We start from the raw sequence: 22,032 nt of genomic DNA on the forward strand, positions 1-22,032 counted from the left end.
AAATATCACTTTCTAAGTAACGTTAAAGAATAAATACACCAAGAAACTGAATTTGCTTTGCTCCTTGTGTGATTATTAATTGCACAACATTTAGTAGTGTTATGAGGGCGATGGTGGTGTGCTGGGAGCTGCAAGGTTGGTGGTTTGAATCCCGGCTAAACTATGTGCCAAGTCGAAGTGTCCCTGAGCAAGACCCCCATCCCTCAGGCAAAATGTAACGCATGGGTTATAATGCAATGTGAGTCACTTTGGATAAAAGCGTCAGTAATGTCATTATATGGAGCAGGAGGAAGCATCAAACTGAAGGAGTGATGACATTCGGCTACTGTAGCCTGGACACATTCTGTAATATCTTAAGTTACAGTTAAAATTACTCGTATCCTATGCAATAGAAAAATAAGAAGTCCTTCCATTCAAGTTCATGTGTTTGCTGATGTGGTTTTTATTGACAGTATTTAATTTAAAATAACCAGCCTGATATATATATCATGCTCCGGAGGAGAAGCTTTTCTTTCTAAATTAAATGAAGATTATCTTCTTAATCTGCGCTTTTACTGTCAAGCTCAGCAGGTTGCTAGGCAACGAGAGCAGTGGAGCCAAAGCTGATGGCGCAGGCAGGAAGTCCCCCGTAGGACAGACCGTCCCATTTCAGAGACCGCTCGGTTCAGAAGGTCTACGAAGGCTGCTGGAGGCCACAAAGAAGCTACACAATGTGGTTTGGTTACCACAGTGACCAGGGATTCATGTTGTGGTCAATGTTCAGAGGGACAACAACAATCATCTCTAATAACTGAACGATGACTGTGTGATACAAAAGAAAATATTACTATAAGACATCCACCTTTGACAAAACCTTTATAAAAGCAGGAACATGTGACCTTTGAACTAGGGCTGGGCGGTATGGCCAAAAATCCATATCACGGGATTTAGAAAGATTCTGACGGTGTCTCTGTGTGTGACAGTTTTGCTTTTTCAAGTAAACACATTAATTCAATGACCCGAAAATGACTGTAGCTAGTTAGCGTGTTAGCGTTTTAGCTTGTTGTGGCTGCTAGTGTTGCCACCAGCGGCTCGACAGACTTTGCAGTAAATCGTTTTCTGATCGCACGTATTTTACCCTCCAAACAGACTCGGCTCCTCTCTTGGACACAAGTTGTGTTGATGCTTCTCTGGTCTCTGGTGGCTCCTCCTGTGTCCCTCTTTTCCGTGTTTTCGTGTAGTAACAGAGTTACTTCTTGTGTTCTCTTATGTACCCAGCATGCAATTCGGCTGGGTCATTTTTTATAAATGTACAATTACTAGTATTACAAAATGTTTATGTGTCACACGCTGTTGTGTCGTGGTGTTTTCCACCGTTAAAGAGAGTTTGTTGTGGGTTATTCATTGTTGTTCTAAAGTTCTAACCATGACTCACACCCAACGACAAGTAGCTCCGACCACCGGCGCTCTGTGAAGACGTGTACTGATGAGTTCTGCTGCCTGCCAAAGAGCAACGTCACTGTGGTGTGACACCAGTTGGTACCGCCCAGCCCCACTTTGAACTGTCCTGAATAGAAGAGTCATCACAATGTAATGGTTTCACCCTCTGGGGATTGTAGAACTGGGACTATGAGGTTCTACCTAAAGAACATTTACATCTATTGTATTTGTGTGTGTTAAATGCTTCTGGACCGGCAGGGTGAAACCCCCTCAGTCGGACCACTCCTGGTCCTCGGGTTCTGACTCATCCTCGGATTCACTGTACTCTACGGCGATGCGCCGCGACAGGATGGTGGCCACGTCGTTTCCTGCGGGCTCTCGTTTCTTGGCCTCCTCCTGCTCACGCTGCTCCTGAACCTTCCTCAGCTGGATGCCTGTGGAACCATGAGAGAGGAGAACCTCAGAGCTGTGTGGAACCACAGCCCGGACTGACCTCTCGGTGAAACGTTACCTCTGCGTATGGCGGCCAGCAGGTCGCTGCGGCCATCATTCAGTGGCACGCTTGGCCCGACGGGAAGCTTCCTACTGTCTGTCGTCAGTGGTACGTTAGCGAGGGGGGGGGGCGGGCCTCCGGGTCGAGAGGGGGAGGGGTTGGCTGGGGGGGGCGGTGGAGGGGAGAGGTTGTAGGGGCGCGAGAGTGCCGCGGCGCCACCTAAAGGCAGGGACAGTTATAGATGGCAGTGAGCCGATAACACAAAGACAAGTGATACAAATGGAGGCCGGTGGTTACCTTGGTTACCGGCAGCGGCAGGGTGCAGTGGGGTTGCCATGGCAGCTGCGTGAGCGGAGATGTTGGGAAACGGCATTTGTGCGGCTGACGGTATGAGGGGAGGAGGAGGGGGGGGGTCTGGAGGGATCTGATGGCCACTGAAAAGAGAAGGAGGTCGAAGGTCAAACTTGAGTTACATATTAAAGCTTCCATCTGTGTGTGTGAGTGAGTGTACTTGGCCTCCTTGGCAGAGTTGGTCCGTGCTCCATTCTGACTGGCCGAGCCAGTGAGCGCTGGGGGGTGGGCTAGATGGTGCGGCTGGTTGCGGCTCAGTGAGTGCTGGTGGGCGGTTGCCAGGGCGACCACAGATGACCCAGAGGCGGGTCGGAGGGCGCGGCTCAATGACTGGGTCTGACCGCTCGCCACCGCCACATGATCCTTCCCATCATGCCCCTGGGCCTCGTGGTAGTGGGGACTGGTGTGGAAGGACAGGTCGTATGACCTGAATGGGGGGAGGGCATTTATTGAAAAATAGTGAGAAAGAATACAGGTAAAAGGGGGATCTCTCATACTGGAGCCAACTTCCAAACAGTGGAAAACATGCTTTGAGGGATTGAGAGGTTGGTGACTTTGCTGATGGGAGATTGCGTGACATCTGTCACACAGATACTGTAGTTCATAAACTAAAAAATAAAACTATATAAAAAAGATAGAAAGCTTTTGCTACTTTACATTAAATGTCATTTAGCTGATGCGTTTATCCAAAGCGACTTACAATAGGTGGGACTTCAGCTGAGTCTGACCTCTGGTTGGGAGTCAGGTGTGAAGACAGGTGTGTTTACCTCTCAGGTGACATGGAGCCGTCAGAGGTGTGGAAGGGGGACGGGGACCTCCGAGCATCGGGGCGGAGCTCCTTGTCGTACGCCATCAGGTTCCACTCCTGGCGTCTGTTACGGGCTTTACGGACCTTCAAGAAGCACAGAGAATTTAATCAATAAGGGTGATCACAGTAGTTCATCAATAGAGGAGAGCTACTAAGCTACATTATTAAGTACGTCAACAAAAAAAAAAACATAACACAGCCATGCTAATATTATATGACATATTGTTATAGGTCATATTGTTACTGTGTTTACGTTGTGTCTATGTCTGTTTATGCTATGCCTCTCTTTGTTTACAATATGCCTCTCTATGTTTACACTGTGTCTCTCTTTGTTTACACTATGTCTCTCTTTGTTTACGCTATGCCTCTCTATGTTTACACTATGTCTCTCTTTGTTTACACTATGTCTCTCTGTTTACAATATGTCTCTCTGTTTACACTATGTCTCTCTTTGTTTACACTATGTCTCTCTATGTTTACACTATGCCTCTCTATGTTTACACTATGTCTCTCTATGTTTACGCTATGTCTCTCTTTGTTTACACTATGCCTCTCTATGTTTACAATATGTCTCTCTTTGTTTACACTATGTCTCTCTATGTTTACACTATGCCTCACTATGTTTACACTATGTCTCTCTATGTTTACGCTATGTCTCTCTATGTTTACAATATGTCTCTCTATGTTTACACTATGTCTCTCTTTGTTTACAATATGTCTCTCTATGTTTACACTATGTCTCTCTATGTGTACACTATGTCTCTCTTTGTTTACAATATGTCTCTCTATGTTTACACTATGTCTCTCTTTGTTTACAATATGTCTCTCTATGTGTACACTATGTCTCTCTTTGTTTACACTATGCCTCTCTATGTTTACACTATGTCTCTCTATGTTTACGCTATGTCTCTCTATGTTTACGCTATGTCTCTCTTTGTTTACAATATGTCTCTCTATGTTTACACTATGTCTCACTTTGTTTACACTATGTCTCTCTTTGTTTACAATATGTCTCTCTATGTTTACACTATGTCTCTCTTTGTTTACACTATGCCTCTCTATGTTTACACTATGTCTCTCTATGTTTACGCTATGTCTCTCTATGTTTACGCTATGTCTCTCTTTGTTTACGCTATGTCTCTCTATGTTTACGCTATGTCTCTCTTTGTTTACGCTATGTCTCTCTTTGTTTACGCTATGTCTCTCTTTGTTTACACTATGTCTCTCTATGTTTACACTATGTCTCTCTGTTTACACTATGTCTCTCTATGTTTACACTATGCCTCTCTGTGTTTACATGTCTGTTTACTCACCTTCTTCACCTCCCTTCCTGAGGACTCCTCCACATGTTTCTGTTCCTGGACATAAAAATGAAGCTTTTCACTCTGTTTATATTGATTCTGTTAACGTTTGAGATGAACGAGAGCACAATTGAACAAACCTTCTGTCTTCTCTTCGCCTTTCGTTTGTTCTCGGTGGCCTGAAGCATCTTCTCCCTCCATAGGCTGAAAAAGTAAGACGGGTCGGTGTAGAACTTCATACCGTCCTTCTTATCGTCCCTAGAAACACACACATGAAGGAGGCATGACGCCAGCATGTTAAACGTGACCTATTGGTAGCCATGATGTTAGCATTTTCAAACTGACCTATAAGGAGTCAGGATGTTGAGGGGGGGGGGTTCGTCACAGCGTTGGTACATCTCCAGAACCGGGTTGAGGATGGAGGCCCGTGACACCACCTGCTGGTCCTGGATGGTACTGCTTCTGAAAGCCTTCCTCATGTTTATATCCTGCAGAGACACTACAAGACCAACAGTACCTTCAATAGATGGTGGAAGTACGAGTAGTACTTTTAGTAGTATTACTGTCAGTATTAGTCAAATTGTTAGAGTAATTAGTATTAGCAGTATTAGTAATAGTAAGTAGTAGTAACTTTGTATGTTCGGCCATTAAAAAGACTTTGTCTGATGTGTCTCACACTGAAGTAAATTAACTGAGAAAGACATAATTGACTCAGAGCCTTTATTCTTATTTAACGATTGTGCAAAATCTTGACAACATAATATTATTAGTACTAGTAGTATTAGTAGAAATGCTACTAGTGTACATTGTAGTATAGTCTTGTTAAGGTATTCTAAGTGTGTTACAATAATTCAGCAATACATAACTCTATATAACTCTCTAGCCAGAGGACTGGGATCCCATACAAGGGACAATGAATTACTGGATGTGCCAGAATTGAATTAAATTAAACAAAAATAAAACTAAAGTAATTGTTTTTGAGGCCATGGACAAACAATTGAAAGTCAGCGTGAGCTTCAATCGCTGATATATAATATATCAAGGATTCATGGATTTAAGTCTCATGGATTTAAGGATTTTGAAAAACGTGTGCATTCTGGTTTTGGGACAGATGATGTCACATGTGTACAGACTGTAATAAAAAATAGAATGAATTGAAACAAATTGTATCTTCGGTAGAGTGGACTTTTGTAATAGTGTTCAATGTTTTTCTCTGTAAAAAGTCAATCACACTGCTGCAACTCAAGTCCTAATGACATCGCTCCAGTTCTGAGGTCCTCACCCTGGCTCTAAACCCCTGTGGTTGGTTCATAAAGCCCTGAATGGTGTTACAGGTCCTCTGGGACTCAAACAGAAGCAGTGGTGGGTTTCTCTGCTCCACGTTTCTGACTCAAACTCACCGAAAGACAGGTGGACAGAGCCGAGGACACACAGGTCTGTGGAGACTCTCAGTGGCTTCCAATTAACACTGAAGACTTCTCTCTGCTGCCTTTAGTTAACCAGACTCAAGAAGGAAATGGAAGCTTTTTTCTGTTTATTTCATTAACTGCACTGCAACTTACTCGTTTTTTGTCTTTTTACTTAATTGTTTTACATTTTCTTTTCTTTTGTCTGATGGTTTTTACGGTTTTATGTGAACCAATTGCATTGTTGTCTAAATAAATGTGCCTTAATACTGGCAGTAGTTTTGGTAGTAGACAATGATGAAGATGATGACGAAAATGAAGATGGGGATGAAGGGGAATGTAGGGATAGTGGTGATGATGAGGAAGAAGATGATGACACTGTTAATGGTGATGATAAAGAAGAATAAGATAATGATAGTGATTACAATGATGACGAATATGGGGATAATGAAGAAGACGAAGATGGTGGTGATGAAGAAGATGATGATGGTGATGAAGATGGTGGTGATGAAGAAGATGATGATATGTCTGCACATTTTCACCCACCTTCCTCCACCGTGGAGTCCAGCTGAGTCACCTTCACAGCCAGAAGGTCCACCCTCTCCTGCAGGCTGCTCATCCTCAAGTAGAAGGTGTTGGCTTCAGTGAAGAGCTCGGTGAAGATGTCCTCTGCATGGCGACCTGCAGGTCACAGAGCTCAGATCATACCTGCAGGACACTGATGACCTATGAGCTACATTGACGACCATCACTCACTGAGGCCTCCCAGCTGTTTGATGACAGCAGCTAGCGTGCTGTTGGTGACGCACTCGAGTTCACTGATGACGCCGTCAGGCAGGGCGCCGCGGCACAGAAACCGGGGCTCGATGAGCCGCTTCACCAACGGCATGGCCCACCTGTACAAAGACGGGGGGGGTCAGAGGTCAGGAGAGCTAAGACTATCTTACAATACTATACTAGATACTATGGAACTAAAATATACTACTGCACTATAGATACTACAATACTATAATATACTACTATGCTATTCAGCTGCAATATAACATAGTCAACCCCTATTGTGTGTTAGGCTTATTGACAAATTGTACTTTTTCTTAGCTGTTTGCTAAACAAAGTTGAGAAGAACATTTTAAATAGTTAAATAAATGATATTATAGTTGTTTCATCTAAATTAAATTCTAATCACTACTGCAGTCTCAAAATGATTCAACCCCTTGATGACAAACATCTTCAGGACTTAAAGCCCCCTTTGAAATGATTCAACTCCCTGTCTGCAGCACACCTGGTGCAACTAATCAAGGGCCTCATTAGTCCAGGTGAGTGAGATAGAACACACACACACACACACACACATAGCTGGACTCTCTGGGCTTTGTTGAGGGTGACGTTTGATTCAATGAAAGAAATATGGCAAAAGAATTGTTGGCAAACTTCAGAGAAGAGATCCTTGAATAAAGAAGAAACAGGATACAAAAAGATGTTAAAAGCACTGAATGTCCTTCGAGACTCCGGCTCTTGTCCTCTCCTGGACTACTGTAACTGTCTCCTGGCAGGTCTCCCTGCTCCAGTCCACCTCTGCAGCTCATCCAGAATGCAGCAGCTCCACTGGTCTTCAACCTTCCTAAGTTCTCCCACAATGCTCCACTCCTCCTCTCTTCACTGGTTACCAGTGGCTGCCTCATCCAGTTCAAAGCCCTGGTGCTCATGTAGCATGCTGTGAATGGATGGGGTCCAGTCTCCATCCAGGACCTGGTGAAACCCTCCATCCCAACATCAAGCTGCTTGTTCCTCACTGAGAGCAGAACACTGGACTAGATCTCCACTCTTTGCTGTCCTGCTCCCAGATGGTGGAAGGAGCTCTTTTTTTATCGGAGGATTTTGGTTCAGCCTCACAGGGCATCGCCATGGTAACACACACGGAGCAAACCACAGGACAGAACGTGGTTACTGTTGCTAGGAGACAGGTGTAAGCAGATTTCTTTGATCACATGATGTGTTTGGCTGGTGCCTTTATGAAAAGCCATATAATTTATCATAATTATAATTCATATTTTGTTGTTTTTTCCTGATATAATGAATCAATAATAATCATAATAACAGCAATGATTCATGATTATTATTCCATTAATGATTTGGCTTTTCAGAGCTCAGTGTCCTAACTTGTGGTAACCATGGAAACCAGTCGCACTGCTGTGCGCATGCGCACTGATCCTGATCTTGTGTTGGGTAACACAAGGTTTCTAAGATAACGTTAGCTTCAAAGCTAGCTAGTGACGTCACATAGCTTCATCACTGATGTTGACAAAATCATATAGTTTGTTGCAAACAGTGAGAAAAAAATTACAATAAAATAAGAAACACATGTTAAAGTATAACAATAATAAAAGCATGAAGATAAAATACTGACATAAAATATTATGGTACCATCAGAGAGAATAACAGGAAAATAATGTAGAAGAATGTAATAATAATACGAGATCATCATAATCTACCAGAAGAAAACACAACGTAGTATAAAATAACAAATTGTGACAGAAATAAAGAAACGAAAAAGATATAAGGAAATAATCCAGTGATTTACAAATACACTCAGAAGCATTAGATCATGCAGGCATCTGAACAGTGTGAGGGAGCGGCTTGTGTGTGGCCTGTTCGGCTGATCAATCGATCTTCGTCCATCGGGGTCTGACCGCAGGTGACGTCATTGACGGGCCCGGATGGCGGACAGGTCTCCAATCAGTTTGTCCCTGAGCACAGATCGTCGATACAGAGCCGATCGGGCCGATCGGTAGATGGGACTCACCGCTCTGCGCTCCGGGATCCTGCGGAGCTTCCCCCGCTCCTCGGGGTGGATGCTGAGGAGGAGCGGACGCTCCTACTGACGCTCCTCGGAGCTCCTCGGAGATCCTCGGCTTCGCTCGGATATCTTCAGCCGGCGTGTGATGACGGATCCCAACACGTGTCCTTAAATCCCGATGAGTTTAGATTATTACGTCATTACGTGTGAAATGAAACCGGGTCTAAGATCGGACTGATTCAAGATCAGTCAAACGTTCTTTACGTCATCATAATGATGTTTATGTTTCCACTATAACTCACCTCCCATTACAGACCATAATAGCCTGTCACCATGGTTACACCTCTAGAGGACGCTGACAGCCACCTTCTTCAGCTTTTTATTGTTATTTTTTTTCCTACACCTTAAATACAAACCACGTTCTCATGTAATACACGTTTGCATTGTTACGCCCCATTTAGTCTTCAATCGCAGTCAGATGTATATATAATATTATATATACCATTAATCATATATGTATATATATAACCACTACATACGTATATGGCATATGTTTAAATAAAATATACAGTACCATTTAAAAAGTTTGGACACATTTTCTTATTCAATTCGATGAGAAAGTGTGTCCAAACTTTTGACTGGTATTGTATAATAAACATATATAATGTATAAATATTCACACCCCTCCATCAGAGTCTGTCACATTCAAACTCAGGCCCGGGGTCAGAGGGGCGGGGCATGTGGATCACTTCCTTGTTGATGGGCGGCGGCGTGCCGGGGGTTCTCCTTCTGTCACAGTCGGGCCTGGGGGGGCTCGGGGCGGGCAGGAACCCGGGTGAGTACTTGCGTTCCGTCCGGTTGAGGGGGACCCGGAGGCGCCCGTGGGCCTCAGCCTTGGATTTGAAGCGTTTCAGCTTCACGGTGTCCTTGGAGTCCCGCGTGCAGGGCAGCAGCACGCCCACGTCTTTGCGGAACTTGGAGCTGAGTCCGAAGTAGATGAGGGGGTTGTAGAAGCTGGCGGACTTAGCAAAGAGGCGAGTGAAGATGCTGGTGAGGTTGGGCACGTGGAAGCCCCACGCGGACCACATGGAGACCACCGCGTACGGAGACCAGGCCAGGATAAAGGCTGTGCAGATCACTATGGAGACCTGGAGGAACCAACAACCGGCAGGGGTCATCTCATTAGTCTTTGACTTTAGCATTAGCATGTAACTTTGCCTCTTGTCATCAATCAATACTGATCAGCGATCAATGACAACAGGACAACTCAGACTCCTTAGGACTCAGACCCATGAAGACTAAACTCATGACCAATGAGACCCATACCTCACAAGGATTCATGAGGACCAATGAGGACCCCTCATGAGGGTCCACAGGAACACACAAGGACTCATGAGGACCTATAACAACCCATGAGGACCCATGAGGACCCACGAGGACCCATGAAGACCCATGAGGACCCATGAGGACCCACGAGGACTCACGATGGTGACGTCCCTTTCGATCCTCCTCTGCCTGTCGCTCAGATCCCCCCCAGCTGACAGGGCGTTGCCCCTCTTCACTGTGTTGATGATGGACACGTAGCAGAAGAGCATGATGAGCACCGGGAGGAAGAAGCAGAAGATGAGGATGGAGATGATGTAGGACCTGTAGACACTAGAATAGTTGGCCTTGGCCCAGTCGATCTCACAGGTCCCATAGCCTCGATCTGTGGGCCGGGAAGGAATCAGAAATCAGGAACATTTATTATTAAAGTATGTTAGACATACACAGTAAAACAATGAGACAGTGGACAACAAGACAAATAACTCAGTTCAGGAAAAATGAAATGCTCAATTTAGAACTTCACAATGTAAATCTACAGTATAAAATAGAAGAATATAAACTAGAGGAATATAGAATATAAAAATATGTAAATTAAATGAAACCCAAAAAATGAAGTGCAAAGCAAAAAGATAACCAGACTGTACAAGTCTATTGTGAATGTATGTGAAAGTGTTCAAGTGTATGAACATATGGAGTGTGAAGGATTGTGCAGAGGAGTGACCGGTAGAAAAGGGAGGGGGGGGGGAACTGTGTGGCGTGAGGTCTTGGTCCTGATGGACCTCAGCCTCCTGCCAGAGGGAAGGGGCACAAACACACAGAGGGGTCAGCTACAATCTTTCCAGCTGGCTTCAGGGTCCTGGGTAATGATGGGTGACGACAGAGCCCACAAAACAGAATCCACAGCGGTGACGGGGGAGTCACACGGGGTGATGGGGGGAGGTGGGGGTGCGTTCTTCCACGACCATCTCCACTGTCTTCAGGGCGTTGTTCTGGCTGAACCACGTCACCAGATGGAGGCCCACCCGTAAGGCGGACTCGTCTCCACCAGAGATCAGTCCAATGAGGGTGGTGTTATCCGCAAACTCCAGGAGCTTTACAGACTGGTGACTGGAGGAGCAGCTGATGGTGTTCAGGGAGAAGAGAGGAGAGGATGCAGCTTTGGGGGGAACCGATGCTGATGGACCGAGAGGCTGAGACGTGTTTCCTCAGCTTCACGTGCTGCTTCCTGTCAGACAGGAAGTCAGTGATCCACTTGCAGGTGGAGTTTGTCCTGCAGCAGAGACGGGATGATGGTGTTGAAGGCAGAGCTGAAGTCCACAAACTGGATCCTGGTGTAGGTTCTTGGGGAGTCCAGATGCTGAGGGAGAAGTGGAGGGCCATGTTGACAGCATCGTCTACAGAGCCAACAGGTCTGTAGATGAACTGCCGGGGGTCCAGGAGGGGTCGGTGAGGCTTTTTCGGTGGGACAGGAATCAAAAGACTTCACGACTACACAGGAGCACAGAGGGGTCTGGGGTCACAGGTCAGATGCAAACTGGTTTGGTTGGATCAGCATCTTCGTACCTTTGTAGCTCCCCCAGCCAAGCAGCGGCGCTCCAGACCAGAACCCAGCTGTGATCCAAATGAGCAGCAGGCTGATGGACACGCTGGTTCTACTAATGTGACGAGCTGAAACATGAGGAACATCTCAGCTCACCAGACAAAGATCAGACCTTTCATGAGACTTCTGCTTGGTGAAGATGAACTCTGACCTCTGTTGGGGTGACAGCCTTTGATGTAGCGTGTGATGCTGATCACCGTCAGGGTATTGATGCTGCTGAGTCCAAACACCAGTGTGAAGAACCCGTCCACCTGGGCGAGACAACGGGATGGGTAACAGGTAGGGAAAGCTGGATTCCTCTCAGCTAACTCTCAGGTGTTTCCCAGGTGTGTCTCAGGTGACTCTCCGGTGACTCTCCTGTCTTAGTGAGTCTCAGGTGTGTCTCGGGTATTTGTTAGGTGTCTCTCAGGTGTATGTCAGGTCAGAGTCTGGTACCTGGCAGGTCCAGATAGAGGAGATGAGGTAATCGCTGCCCTGGAAGACGTTGAAGATCTCGATGATGCCTCTGGAGTATCCGAACACGGAGATGCTGGCGTCAGACACGGCCAGGTTAAAGGTCAGGTAGTCGGTGGGCTGCAGGTTAGCTCTCTGTCTGTACAGAACGAAGAGGACGATGCTGTTTCCAAACCAGGACAACCACCCTGAACGCACCAGGAGACAGGGGTTAGGGACAGGTGAGCAACACACCACACACACACAATCACATAGAGACACACGCTGACAGACACACACACACACACACACACACACACACACACACACACACACACAGCAGCAGGCACAGAAACACACAGAGACATACAGATACACAAACTAACATAGACCCACACACATGCACACACAAAAGGTAAAACATATTTTGTGTGTGTTCTTGTCTGTGTGTGTGTGTCTGAGTGTGTGTGCGCCAACCCAGCAGCAGGAGGTACACTCCGATGATGGTCTCTCCCTGGTCAGACAGAGGGGGGTCCCGCCCGCCCCCCAGCAGCAGACTGCTGTTCCTCCAGGGGGCGTTGCCGCCGGCTACGGAGTTGAAGGACATGTTGCTGCTGTGAGACCAGCAGCTCTCTAAAGGAACAACAGGAAGTCTCCCTGCTGATAATCTCAGGTAAAGATAGCTCAGCAGCAGGTGGACTGGCTCTAGGCCAAAGCACTGCAGGGACCAGGTCATGGTTCAGAGGTCAGAGGTCAGAGTGGGAGACACAACGACTAATCCATATTCATGTCACAAACACTGTTTGACTTGATTTAAGAACCACACTGAAGTGCAAATACACAACCTCTATTTTTATACTGCCCCACCTCCCAGACAGGTAGAGTTAGAGCTCCTGATTTTTTATTGTTTAATTTCAATATAATGATCAAGGTGGCTTGTTGTTGTTTGTAGATTTGTAGTGCAATAGAAATACTAATGTGTAGTTAGTCTGTATTTCTTTACCAATTAGGAGCGCCAGCACAAGGAAACGTGCGTCTTTTTTTAAAAGTAGTTCCCCGACGTGTCCTAATGCACATGTTGCATTTTGGTATTACTGCGCACTGCCTCCTCAACGTCACAGCTCCTCTATAACACGTCATAAATAAAACACTGATTGAACGTAACGTCGGTTGGCAACGTTCATGGTATACTATAGTGGGTAGTATTTTAATGCAGGAGTATGAATATAGGGCGTACAATATGGAGAACTACATCCCACCGTGGAGGGATATCGGGAGATGCTTCTGGGGTTTCGTACGGCCACCCGTCACTAATTACTGTTAAAAAAATACTACTTTGAAACTTTGATCAATGATTCTGGGGAACCCAGATCATTTTTTTATTCTGAAGAGTTTTTCGCTGTTTCATCTGATGCTCATCGGCGGTTCGGCCTCATTACTCAGTGATGTACGCTGTTTGGCGGACAGTTAGCTTGACTTGTTGCCTAAGCAGCTGATGCTAACCATTAGCTGATGCTAACCGTTACGTGACGCTAGTTAGCTTAGTTAGCCGTGAAGCTAACGGTCCTGTGAGCGGACTCTGGCCGCAAATGGACCTGGCAGCACCGCTGAGTTGTTGTTTACGCCTTTAGTTAGCTTTGGGCCGACCGGAGGCGGAGGGTTTCAGGGCCAGGGTAGGGGGGACCCAAACCGGCACTGGAATGGGGACTAAAACCGGTAAGAAAACCAGAGGAAGAGTTAAGATCAAAATGGAGTTCATAGACAACAAGCTGAGAAGGTACACAACCTTCAGCAAGAGGAAGACCGGCATCATGAAGAAGGTGAGTGAACCAAGACCGCTTCCTCCCAACAGGTGGGACAGTTAGGACACTTCTTGTAGACATCTCTGTCACGTGAGGCTGCACTTTAGAGTCACTTGCGTTGTTCTTAATAAATGTCATTGAGTCGTTTCTTGTTAACACGGATACTAATAAGGAGTCTGCTCCTGCAGGCCTACGAGTTGTCCACGCTGACCGGGACTCAGGTGTTGCTGCTGGTGGCCAGTGAGACGGGTCACGTGTACACCTTTGCCACCAGGAAGCTGCAGCCGATGATCACCTCCGAGACGGGGAAGGCTCTGATCCAGACGTGCCTCAACTCTCCAGACTCCCCCCCTCGCTCCGACCCGTCCTCCGACGCGTCCTCCGACCAGAGGATGAGCGCCACAGGCTTCGAGGAGACGGACCTCACCTACCAGGTGACCGAGGCTGACGGTGGCTCTGATGTTGCTAAGGTAACGCCAACCTTAGAGAGGTGTGTGTCTGTGAGTGCCTGTGGATTGGAACAACCATGTCGAGACCGAAATGATGTACAAGACCTAACATTAGCGTTTTGTTCTGTTTAATATAAGGAGAATACACGTTCTATGGGAAGGTAACCTTTGAAACAAAGTGACCCGTGTGCTCAGCCCTCTCCCTCATGTCTCCCTGTAGGATGTGATCAAACCAGCTTTCATGGCCAGCACCACACAGCCCACTTCCTCTTCCTCCACGGTGTCCATGCAGGTGCAAAGCGGCGTCCCCTCCTGGCAGCCTCCCTCCTGCACCAACGGGACGCTGCTGAAGACTTCAGCTGGCGTCATTGTCCCTGGAGGCTTCACTTTGATGTCAGGTAGGAAGGCAGAGCTTCCATTGGCTCGGGCTTTAATTACAATGATGAATGAATGAATGTTATTATTATTATTGTTATTACTGAGAATCTTTCTAGCCTCTAACGTCACAACTGCTAACCTGTCTCTGGCCCCCTCCCTCACCTGTCCACAGGTGCCTCCATACCCCCGGGCACACACTCCATCCCCCTCAGCCAGCTGCAGGGCCCTGGCTCCGCCTCCACGCTGGCTCAGCAACCACAGCCGACCACGCTGCTCCGCCTCCCAACCACTGTGTCGCTGTCAGGTGTGGCTTCTCTGTCTCATTTGGTGGGCTGCACCCGGCCTTCTGGTCTACGCGGGCCGGGTCGCTGAACCGAGCGCTCTCTGAAAGCCTCCCGGGGCACTTCCTGCTTGCGTCATCAGCTTTTCCTCTGCCGCTCCGGTTACCTAGCAACCTGCAGCGCTCAACACAGTAGCTGTGTCTCAAAGCCGCTAGGCTGCATCCTTAAGGACGCAGCCTAGCATCCTAGCATCCGCTGCATCCTTAAGGACGCATTCGTCGACCGCATACGTCACTTCCGCTGCGCTTCTGTCCCGTTCCGTCGGCTCCTCTGAACAAGGGACGCAGCCCCCCAGGAGCCGATCTGTCCTTTGCGGCTCGCCATATCCCAGCATGCAGTGCGGGCCGACAAGGATTTAATTTATTCAGGACGGAGGCGGCTGATCTGACAGCATGTAACGTTAAGTAATAGAATTCACTGGAATATCTACCGATATAAAGGTTATAATATATAACATCACATCTTAGTTTATGAAGTTACGTGACATTGGTAACCAATGTCGTGTTTTTATATTCACAGAAGACGTTAGAACAAACTGCTCTTAGTTATAACTCCGTCTTGTCATCCGTGTGTCAGGAGGCGGGGTATCTCAGCAGCTACAGACCATCCAGATTCAGCACAGCAGTAAGCAGACCTCCACCAATCAGAACAGCTCAGACATCCACAACCCTGCCTTCTCCACTGGTAAGATCACACACCCTCTACTGGGAGGATCATCTTCCCGCCTGGAGATGTGTCACTGGTTGTCTTTAGCTGACACATCTGCCCGCTTCTATACACTTTTTTTAGTGGATAATTTAGCGGTGAGGTCATGTGCTGTCTCTTAGCAGCCAGTCTCCATGCCCCCGGGATGTCCTCCTCTTCGTCGTCTTCATCAGTGGCGGGTCACATGATGTACCCTGGCAGTCACGCGGTGATGTACGCTACACCGACATCGTCACTGAGCGAAGGCAGCCTCGCTGTTCTCAATGCTTTCCCCCCGACAAGCCACGCCCAGTCACATGACCCAGGTAGGACTGTGCTCGTGTGTATATCGCAGATAAAACCAGGAGGAAAGCACAAAGTTACTATTGTGCATTAATGGGACATTGATACTTTTAGATGAATATAAGATCATCATAAATAATGGCTCATTAGTCACCACCATTAAGTATTATAAATATGCACTAGTCTATTTCCAACATAAATTAAAGTGTGTGTGTGTGTGTGTGTGTGTGTGTGTGTGTGTGTGTGTGTGTTAAGGATCTAGGAGCGGTCTATTGTTTCTTTAAAAGAAGGTTAATAACATTGTTACTAAAGACGTTATGCTGACTACATCTTTCAGGTTCTCTTCCTCAGGTCTTTTTCACCTCCCTCCCTCCCGTTACTGCTCAGATCCCCGTCTCCACCGTCCAGCTGCACCCGGTACGACCTCCCTGAGTACTCCATACTCTTAATACTTCTTAATCTCACTGTGAAACTTTAACATTAATATGACAATATGAGTATGCATACTTGTACTGCTCTGAGTAACAGTATTAATACTCTTGTGTACTTTGTCCAGATGCTGATCAGTCAGCAGAGTAGCAGTCCCCTGACGGAGCTGCAGGTCGTTAGTTTGGATGTCCACCAATCAAAGGACGTCTGACGGTTCCATGATCATCGGACACTTCAAACAGGAAGGAACATCAGAGACTCCCACAATAAAGTCCTCTAGTATTTTCAAAATATAACAAACATTGAAACCCTCTTCTCTCAAATACTTTGCTCCTCTTTTGTTGTTAAAGTGAATGTAGTGACGATGTCATCAGACATCAAGTTAAGTCGAAAGCTTCATACCACGATGACCAATCAGACCTGAAGGACCTGGTCATGACATTGTTTACATTAAAGATGTCTGTAGCTTTAAAGTCACAAAGTGAGCAGGTTGGTCCTCAGCTGTCTGACCTTGTGTTTATTTATTTATACAGTAGTGATGTCATCAGTAATTGTTGCTATCGGTAATATGTCAGTACGGACTTGGAGGGAAAATGTGATTTCCTGCCAACTGGAGAATAAAGATGAATAAATCATTTTAAATATTAAGGTTTGTGATTAGGTTTATATACATAATTGTATATATGAATTAACTTCCTGAGTTCAACTAGTCAGAACTGTTTTCTGGTCTACTGTCTTGGATCGGTCCAGATCACCTTATTGTTCTGATTCCTCCCCCCTGTAAGTCAGATATTACCCACATGTCTTTGCAATGTGACGTTAAAATAACCAGGATTAAAGATTAAGAATGACATGTTAATAGTCGATAGTCGTTACTTATCAAATACTTAAATTAGTAATTTAAGCTATTTTGACAAACTGTTAAAAGAAATTTCCCCTCATCTTACAAAGAAAACCTGAAATACATTCTCCAAAGTATAAAATCAATTATTGTGTTTGCTGTCCCTTAATATTACACCATTCAAAGCCCCCACGGACTCCCTGACCAGGTGACGTCAGTGAGTCCCTGGGGGTCCAGGGTTTAGGGTTCATGGGGCCGGTGTCTACCTGTGGTGTGGTTTTACCCTCCTGGCCTCCAGGGGTCGCTGTTTATCAAGCAGTTCTTCAAACAGGAAGAGGCCCGTGTCGCCTCCACTCTTCGTCATCAGCGCGACTCATCCGCGCTCTTTCTTCCTCCCCGTGTTAGCAGAGCAGCTCAGCGGATAACGTCGGAGATATTTTTTGGTTTTCTCGTGAAGTTTCAGTCTTAAACCTGTGAAGAAGATGGCCGCTGCCGGATTACAGGGCAGGAAGAGGATCCTGCGGGACGAAGACATGACCAAGGTGGAATTCGAAACCAGCGAGGAGGTGGACGTCACCCCCACCTTCGACACAATGGGCCTTCGGGAGGACTTGCTCCGCGGCATCTATGCTTACGGTAGACCGAGGATCCACACGGCCTTCAGCGGAGAGTTAGCACAGGATGCTAAAGCTAACATTTGTCTAATGTTTATAAGGAGTCTAATTTTTAAAATAGAATTAATTTCTACTTTTATCTGTTCATGATTGGTCGAGGCTCTACACATGTAATGGTGGATATGTAGTTGTGACTTTTTTAGCGATGTTTTTATCAAACGTAGCATTAGTTAGCATTAACTTTAGCTTCCTGCTAAGTTTACGTCCGTCATGTATTTACAAGACATTCTGCTGGAGACGTCGCCATGGTGACCTTACAGACCACGTAATAAACAGTGCAAAGAGAATGTGTATCATATCTGACGCGAGATGTTACCAGAGGTTTCACGTTTTGTGTTTCAGGTTTTGAGAAGCCATCAGCGATCCAGCAGAGAGCCATCAAGCAGATCATCAAAGGCCGGGACGTCATTGCCCAGTAAGAACTAAACTGGGGAAACCTGAGGAGATCAATGGGAATCCTTTAGGAATCAAAGAGGGTCTAGAGGACCTGAGGGGATCTTGGAGAACAACATGTGTTCTATTTAATCACTGGTCTCTGATCTGTTCAGGTCTCAGTCTGGAACAGGGAAGACGGCGACCTTCTGTGTGTCGGTGCTGCAGTGTCTGGACATCCAGGTCAGGGTCCTATTGATCCTCAGTAGGACTTGTTAATACAATATATACATGTGTATAATATATATATTTCTTGTTACAGGTTCGGGAGACTCAGGCTCTGATTCTGGCTCCAACAAGGGAGCTTGCTGGACAGATCCAAAAGGTAACCTGGTCAACCAGGCTACATCCACACTACTGCGTTCTCTAGTATATCACATGACCATTAACGCACACTGGGCATGCACATTGCTGGGTAAACAGGAAGACGCTGATACACATGGTCACGTGACTGGAGTGGGACAAATGAGGGAAGGACGTGTTGCGACGACTAAGAACCAACCAAATCGTTTCCACACAAAGACCAAACTCCAGCGTTTCCGATCTGATCCGTTTTCAGTGCTCAAAAGCGCCGTCGTAGTGACGAAGCGTAGCTTAAAAAGAGCCAAACATATGCACTTTAAAACAGAAGCGTAGTAGTGTGGACGCAACCTCAGCCAATCACACGTGAGGAGCTGTTTTCTGATCTTCTCTGTGGTGCGTTCAGGTGCTGTTGGCTTTGGGAGACTACATGAACGTCCAGTGTCACGCCTGCATCGGGGGGACCAACGTAGGCGAGGACATCAGGAAGCTGGACTATGGCCAGCACGTGGTGTCGGGAACACCTGGACGAGTGTTTGGTGGGTTCACCTGGGTCACCTGATGCACAGTGTGCCGCTGTGTGTGACCTGGTCCTCATCACCATCTATTTGTGTTCTACAGATATGATTCGTCGCAGGAGTCTGAGGACCAGGGCCATCAAGATGCTAGTTCTGGACGAAGCTGATGAGATGCTCAATAAAGGTGACCAGAGGATGAGGTCACAACGCTGTAGTATCACACTGGGGAGTTTGTAGAATATTAACAGGGTGGGGAAAAAACTCACCATACAATAGTACTTTATAACCCAGTGAGTCCTAGAATGCTGAAGTAAAGAGAACCTGTCGATTCGTAAGGGTCCAAACACACAAGTCTATTAGAAACAGGAATATACACCATGATGATGGTGTTTAACCTTTGACCCGTGTCCAGGCTTCAAGGAGCAGATCTACGACGTGTACCGCTACCTTCCTCCAGCCACACAGGTGTGTCTGATCAGCGCCACGCTGCCTCACGAGATCCTGGAGATGACCAACAAGTTCATGACCGACCCCATCCGTATCCTGGTTAAACGGTGAGTCCAAGGTCACTGTGGTTACCAGGGTTATGTCATGACACGTGGATAATCTATATATATAATATAATGGTGTCCCTTAGTGATGAGCTCACGCTGGAGGGGATCAAACAGTTCTTTGTTGCCGTGGAGAGAGAAGAGTGGAAGTTCGACACTCTGTGTGATCTGTACGACACGCTGACCATCACGCAGGCTGTCATCTTCTGCAACACCAAGCGGAAGGTGAGCTACGCTCCACTAACCAGCAGGTCACCACCTCTGAGCCGAGGCTTCTGGGATGTTGAGGGTCTGTTGGTGTTTCAGGTGGACTGGCTGACAGAGAAGATGAGGGAGGCCAACTTCACAGTGTCGTCGATGCACGGAGACATGCCCCAAAAAGAGAGGGAGTCCATCATGAAGGAGTTCAGATCCGGAGCCAGGTAACTGGGACCAGGCCGGGTTACACCCCAGACTAGACCAGGACCCAGAGCCGAGGGTTCGCCCGGGCGAGACCATTTGGTTGTGACCACGACTTTCTCATGATCACACAAACACAATCGTTCTGCAGATTAATACTAATTGATGAATTGATGTGTTTCAGTCGTGTTTTGATCTCTACGGACGTTTGGGCTCGAGGTTTAGATGTTCCTCAGGTTTCTCTGATCATCAACTACGACCTGCCCAACAACCGAGAGCTCTACATCCACAGGTACGCCCTACAACAGGCAGCCTGGATTAAAGCGTCTTTTGTCTCCCCTTTGCGGTTCAAATAAACATGTTTTTCTCACGTGAACCGTGACCCCCTCCAGGATTGGTCGGTCTGGTCGTTATGGGCGTAAGGGCGTGGCCATCAACTTTGTGAAAAACGACGACATCCGGATCCTGCGTGACATCGAGCAGTACTACTCCACCCAGATCGACGAGATGCCCATGAACGGTACGCTCGACTAACGGAACCAGCTGTGTCTCATTGTGTGGGCTGCGTCCTCATGAGGACCCCATCGTCTGTACCACGCAGTCCCTGAAAGGAGACAGTCTGGTCTACCGAGGCACTTACTGGCTCCTCCACCCGCTCCCGTTGCCTAGCAACAGTAAAAGCCTTAAGACACAATATGTAAAAAGCATCTTGTTTTTAGAGAAACATTTTAATTTCAAACAAAATCTTTCAAATTAAACCCTCAACTTTCATCTAAAAGTAATATTTTTATCTGAAGGAAGAGGAAATCAATCAGTACATGAAAATCAAAGCAGCAAACACATGTATTAAATTATGAAGACTTTTTAAAATGTCACTTGTATTACAGAATATGTCAACACTAACAACAATGTGTAGTTAGTTAAGTTTCTCTAAATGTATTTATCCCCAACGTTTGTAACGTTATGACTTAAAGTTTAGCTTCATAACATGTAGCATAAACTGTCTCAGCCTTAGTAAGATATAAAGGTTGAAAGTCATTAAAGTGACTTTTCACTAATACCCAGTGGAGCTGCTCCTTGTTATAAACAGGGAGGGCTTTAGGACCCATAGGAGGTTTAGGTCAGGGGGACAGGACACATGATGGGCGTCCTCAGGAGGGAGAGCCGACAAAATGAGACACGGCCAGTATTCGCTCCACGTGATCTGTGAGCCCTGCGATTGGCTGTTGCCACGGTAACATGTGTTTCTTCTTTGCAGTGGCTGACTTGATCTAACTCGAAGGATGTCTCCGCTGAGGCCCCGCCCCTTTTACTTCATATCTCCTGTCTGTTTTATTTTTCACTAGTTTTACAGTGTATTTCTTAATTTGACTGAGGTTAAAACAACTGTACGCCACAGATTTGTTTTTGTAAATAAAGTTGTTTTGATTTCACATTGTGTAAACATTTTTTTTGTACTTTATTAATTTAAATCTCTTTACAAAAGCCTGATTGTCGAAAAAGCAACGACTAGAAGCTGGTCTGCACCTGGGAAGTATCTGCTTAGAGCAGCAGGACGAAGATGCCTCAGTGGAGACGGGTCCCAGATGATGGACAAGCAACAGGAAGTCGTTACCACCAAGGACACACGACACCTTCTGTGACCACTGAAGATCTACAGCAGCAGGAACCACAAGGGGACAACAGAAGACTGGACTAACGTTTCCTGGTCACATGACTCATTCCAGCTGAACATCAGATGGTCACAATGTGGAGGACACATGAAGGCGTTGATCCATCCTGCCTCGTACCAACGTTCAGGCTGCTGGGGGGGGGGGGTTTCCACAAAGATCCAAATGATTTAATGCAGTCTGAATATATATATATATATATATATATATATATATATATTCAGACTGCCTTTCAGGACCATATTTCTGTCCTGGAGGCCTCATAATAATAAATAATGATAAGCTCATACCTCATAATGAGCTTCTTAGAGACGTTGATGTGGAGGAA

At 46.3% G+C, this 22,032-nt stretch overlaps 4 protein-coding genes across 7 annotated transcripts; 2 read left to right on the plus strand and 2 right to left on the minus strand.

Annotated features, from left to right (window-relative positions):
* Positions 1-422: 422 nt before the first annotated feature.
* On the minus strand, positions 423-8,694 carry LOC119217604 (actin-binding protein WASF3-like). 2 transcript variants are annotated; one of them, XM_062564618.1, is made up of 11 exons: positions 8,582-8,694; positions 6,535-6,674; positions 6,325-6,447; positions 4,718-4,871; positions 4,513-4,630; positions 4,385-4,429; positions 3,031-3,155; positions 2,424-2,690; positions 2,210-2,346; positions 1,931-2,131; positions 423-1,853 (listed from the first exon to the last, which is right to left on the minus strand). In XM_062564618.1, exons 2-11 carry the CDS (start codon positions 6,665-6,667, stop codon positions 1,690-1,692), a joined length of 1,467 nt encoding a protein of 488 aa, XP_062420602.1. In that variant the 5' UTR covers positions 6,668-6,674; positions 8,582-8,694; the 3' UTR covers positions 423-1,689. The 2 variants fall into 2 exon arrangements, with proteins under 2 accessions (XP_062420602.1, XP_037327276.2); XM_037471379.2 differs by having other exon boundaries at positions 6,325-6,459; positions 8,582-8,693.
* A 238-nt stretch (positions 8,695-8,932) lies between these two features.
* On the minus strand, positions 8,933-13,081 carry LOC119217606 (opsin-5-like). The gene is made up of 6 exons (XM_037471386.2): positions 12,411-13,081; positions 11,937-12,142; positions 11,653-11,752; positions 11,465-11,569; positions 10,060-10,283; positions 8,933-9,723 (listed from the first exon to the last, which is right to left on the minus strand). Exons 1-6 carry the CDS (start codon positions 12,667-12,669, stop codon positions 9,265-9,267), a joined length of 1,353 nt encoding a protein of 450 aa, XP_037327283.1. The 5' UTR covers positions 12,670-13,081; the 3' UTR covers positions 8,933-9,264.
* Positions 13,082-13,205: 124 nt separating this feature from the next.
* LOC119217605 (serum response factor-like) lies at positions 13,206-17,031 on the plus strand. Of its 3 annotated transcripts, none has more exons than XM_037471382.2 (8): positions 13,206-13,753; positions 13,924-14,205; positions 14,405-14,582; positions 14,735-14,866; positions 15,480-15,587; positions 15,731-15,913; positions 16,242-16,307; positions 16,447-17,031. In XM_037471382.2, exons 1-8 carry the CDS (start codon positions 13,634-13,636, stop codon positions 16,467-16,469), a joined length of 1,092 nt encoding a protein of 363 aa, XP_037327279.2. In that variant the 5' UTR covers positions 13,206-13,633; the 3' UTR covers positions 16,470-17,031. The 3 variants fall into 3 exon arrangements, with proteins under 3 accessions (XP_037327279.2, XP_037327278.2, XP_037327277.2); XM_037471381.2 differs by having other exon boundaries at positions 15,734-15,913; positions 16,228-16,307; positions 16,447-17,028; XM_037471380.2 differs by having other exon boundaries at positions 16,228-16,307; positions 16,447-17,027.
* Positions 17,032-17,518: 487 nt separating this feature from the next.
* eif4a3 (eukaryotic translation initiation factor 4A3) lies at positions 17,519-21,467 on the plus strand. The gene is made up of 12 exons (XM_037472929.2): positions 17,519-17,796; positions 18,177-18,249; positions 18,383-18,449; positions 18,529-18,591; positions 18,973-19,105; positions 19,188-19,268; positions 19,497-19,638; positions 19,722-19,860; positions 19,942-20,057; positions 20,219-20,326; positions 20,427-20,554; positions 21,293-21,467. Exons 1-12 carry the CDS (start codon positions 17,643-17,645, stop codon positions 21,307-21,309), a joined length of 1,221 nt encoding a protein of 406 aa, XP_037328826.1. The 5' UTR covers positions 17,519-17,642; the 3' UTR covers positions 21,310-21,467.
* The last annotated feature ends 565 nt before the right edge of the window (positions 21,468-22,032 follow it).

Source organism: Pungitius pungitius, chromosome 9 (assembly GCF_949316345.1).
Source record: "Pungitius pungitius chromosome 9, fPunPun2.1, whole genome shotgun sequence".
NCBI lineage: Eukaryota > Metazoa > Chordata > Actinopteri > Perciformes > Gasterosteidae > Pungitius > Pungitius pungitius.

What these genes read in the sequence shown, in the direction of transcription:
- eif4a3 (XM_037472929.2), top strand. Translation starts at nt 17,643, where the DNA reads ATGGCCGCTGCCGGATTACAGGGCAGGAAGAGGATCCTGCGGGACGAA. An exon ending in CCGCGGCATCTATGCTTACG is followed by an intron (nt 17,797 to 18,176) that starts GTAGACCGAGGA and finishes TTTGTGTTTCAG; the next exon opens with GTTTTGAGAAGCCATCAGCG. An exon ending in TTGCTGGACAGATCCAAAAG is followed by an intron (nt 18,592 to 18,972) that starts GTAACCTGGTCA and finishes TGGTGCGTTCAG; the next exon opens with GTGCTGTTGGCTTTGGGAGA.
- LOC119217604 (XM_037471379.2), bottom strand. Translation starts at nt 6,667, where the DNA reads ATGCCGTTGGTGAAGCGGCTCATCGAGCCCCGGTTTCTGTGCCGCGGC. An exon ending in CAGGAAGGGAGGTGAAGAAG is followed by an intron (nt 3,156 to 4,384) that starts GTGAGTAAACAG and finishes TGCTTCTTGAAG; the next exon opens with GTCCGTAAAGCCCGTAACAG. An exon ending in TGCCGCTGCCGGTAACCAAG is followed by an intron (nt 2,132 to 2,209) that starts GTAACCACCGGC and finishes CCCTGCCTTTAG; the next exon opens with GTGGCGCCGCGGCACTCTCG.
- LOC119217605 (XM_037471380.2), top strand. Translation starts at nt 13,634, where the DNA reads ATGGGGACTAAAACCGGTAAGAAAACCAGAGGAAGAGTTAAGATCAAA. An exon ending in AACCACTGTGTCGCTGTCAG is followed by an intron (nt 14,867 to 15,479) that starts GTGTGGCTTCTC and finishes TCCGTGTGTCAG; the next exon opens with GAGGCGGGGTATCTCAGCAG. An exon ending in CAACCCTGCCTTCTCCACTG is followed by an intron (nt 15,588 to 15,730) that starts GTAAGATCACAC and finishes GCTGTCTCTTAG; the next exon opens with CAGCCAGTCTCCATGCCCCC.
- LOC119217606 (XM_037471386.2), bottom strand. Translation starts at nt 12,669, where the DNA reads ATGACCTGGTCCCTGCAGTGCTTTGGCCTAGAGCCAGTCCACCTGCTG. An exon ending in CCTCTATCTGGACCTGCCAG is followed by an intron (nt 11,753 to 11,936) that starts GTACCAGACTCT and finishes TGTCTCGCCCAG; the next exon opens with GTGGACGGGTTCTTCACACT. An exon ending in TCGAAAGGGACGTCACCATC is followed by an intron (nt 9,724 to 10,059) that starts GTGAGTCCTCGT and finishes TGGTTCCTCCAG; the next exon opens with GTCTCCATAGTGATCTGCAC.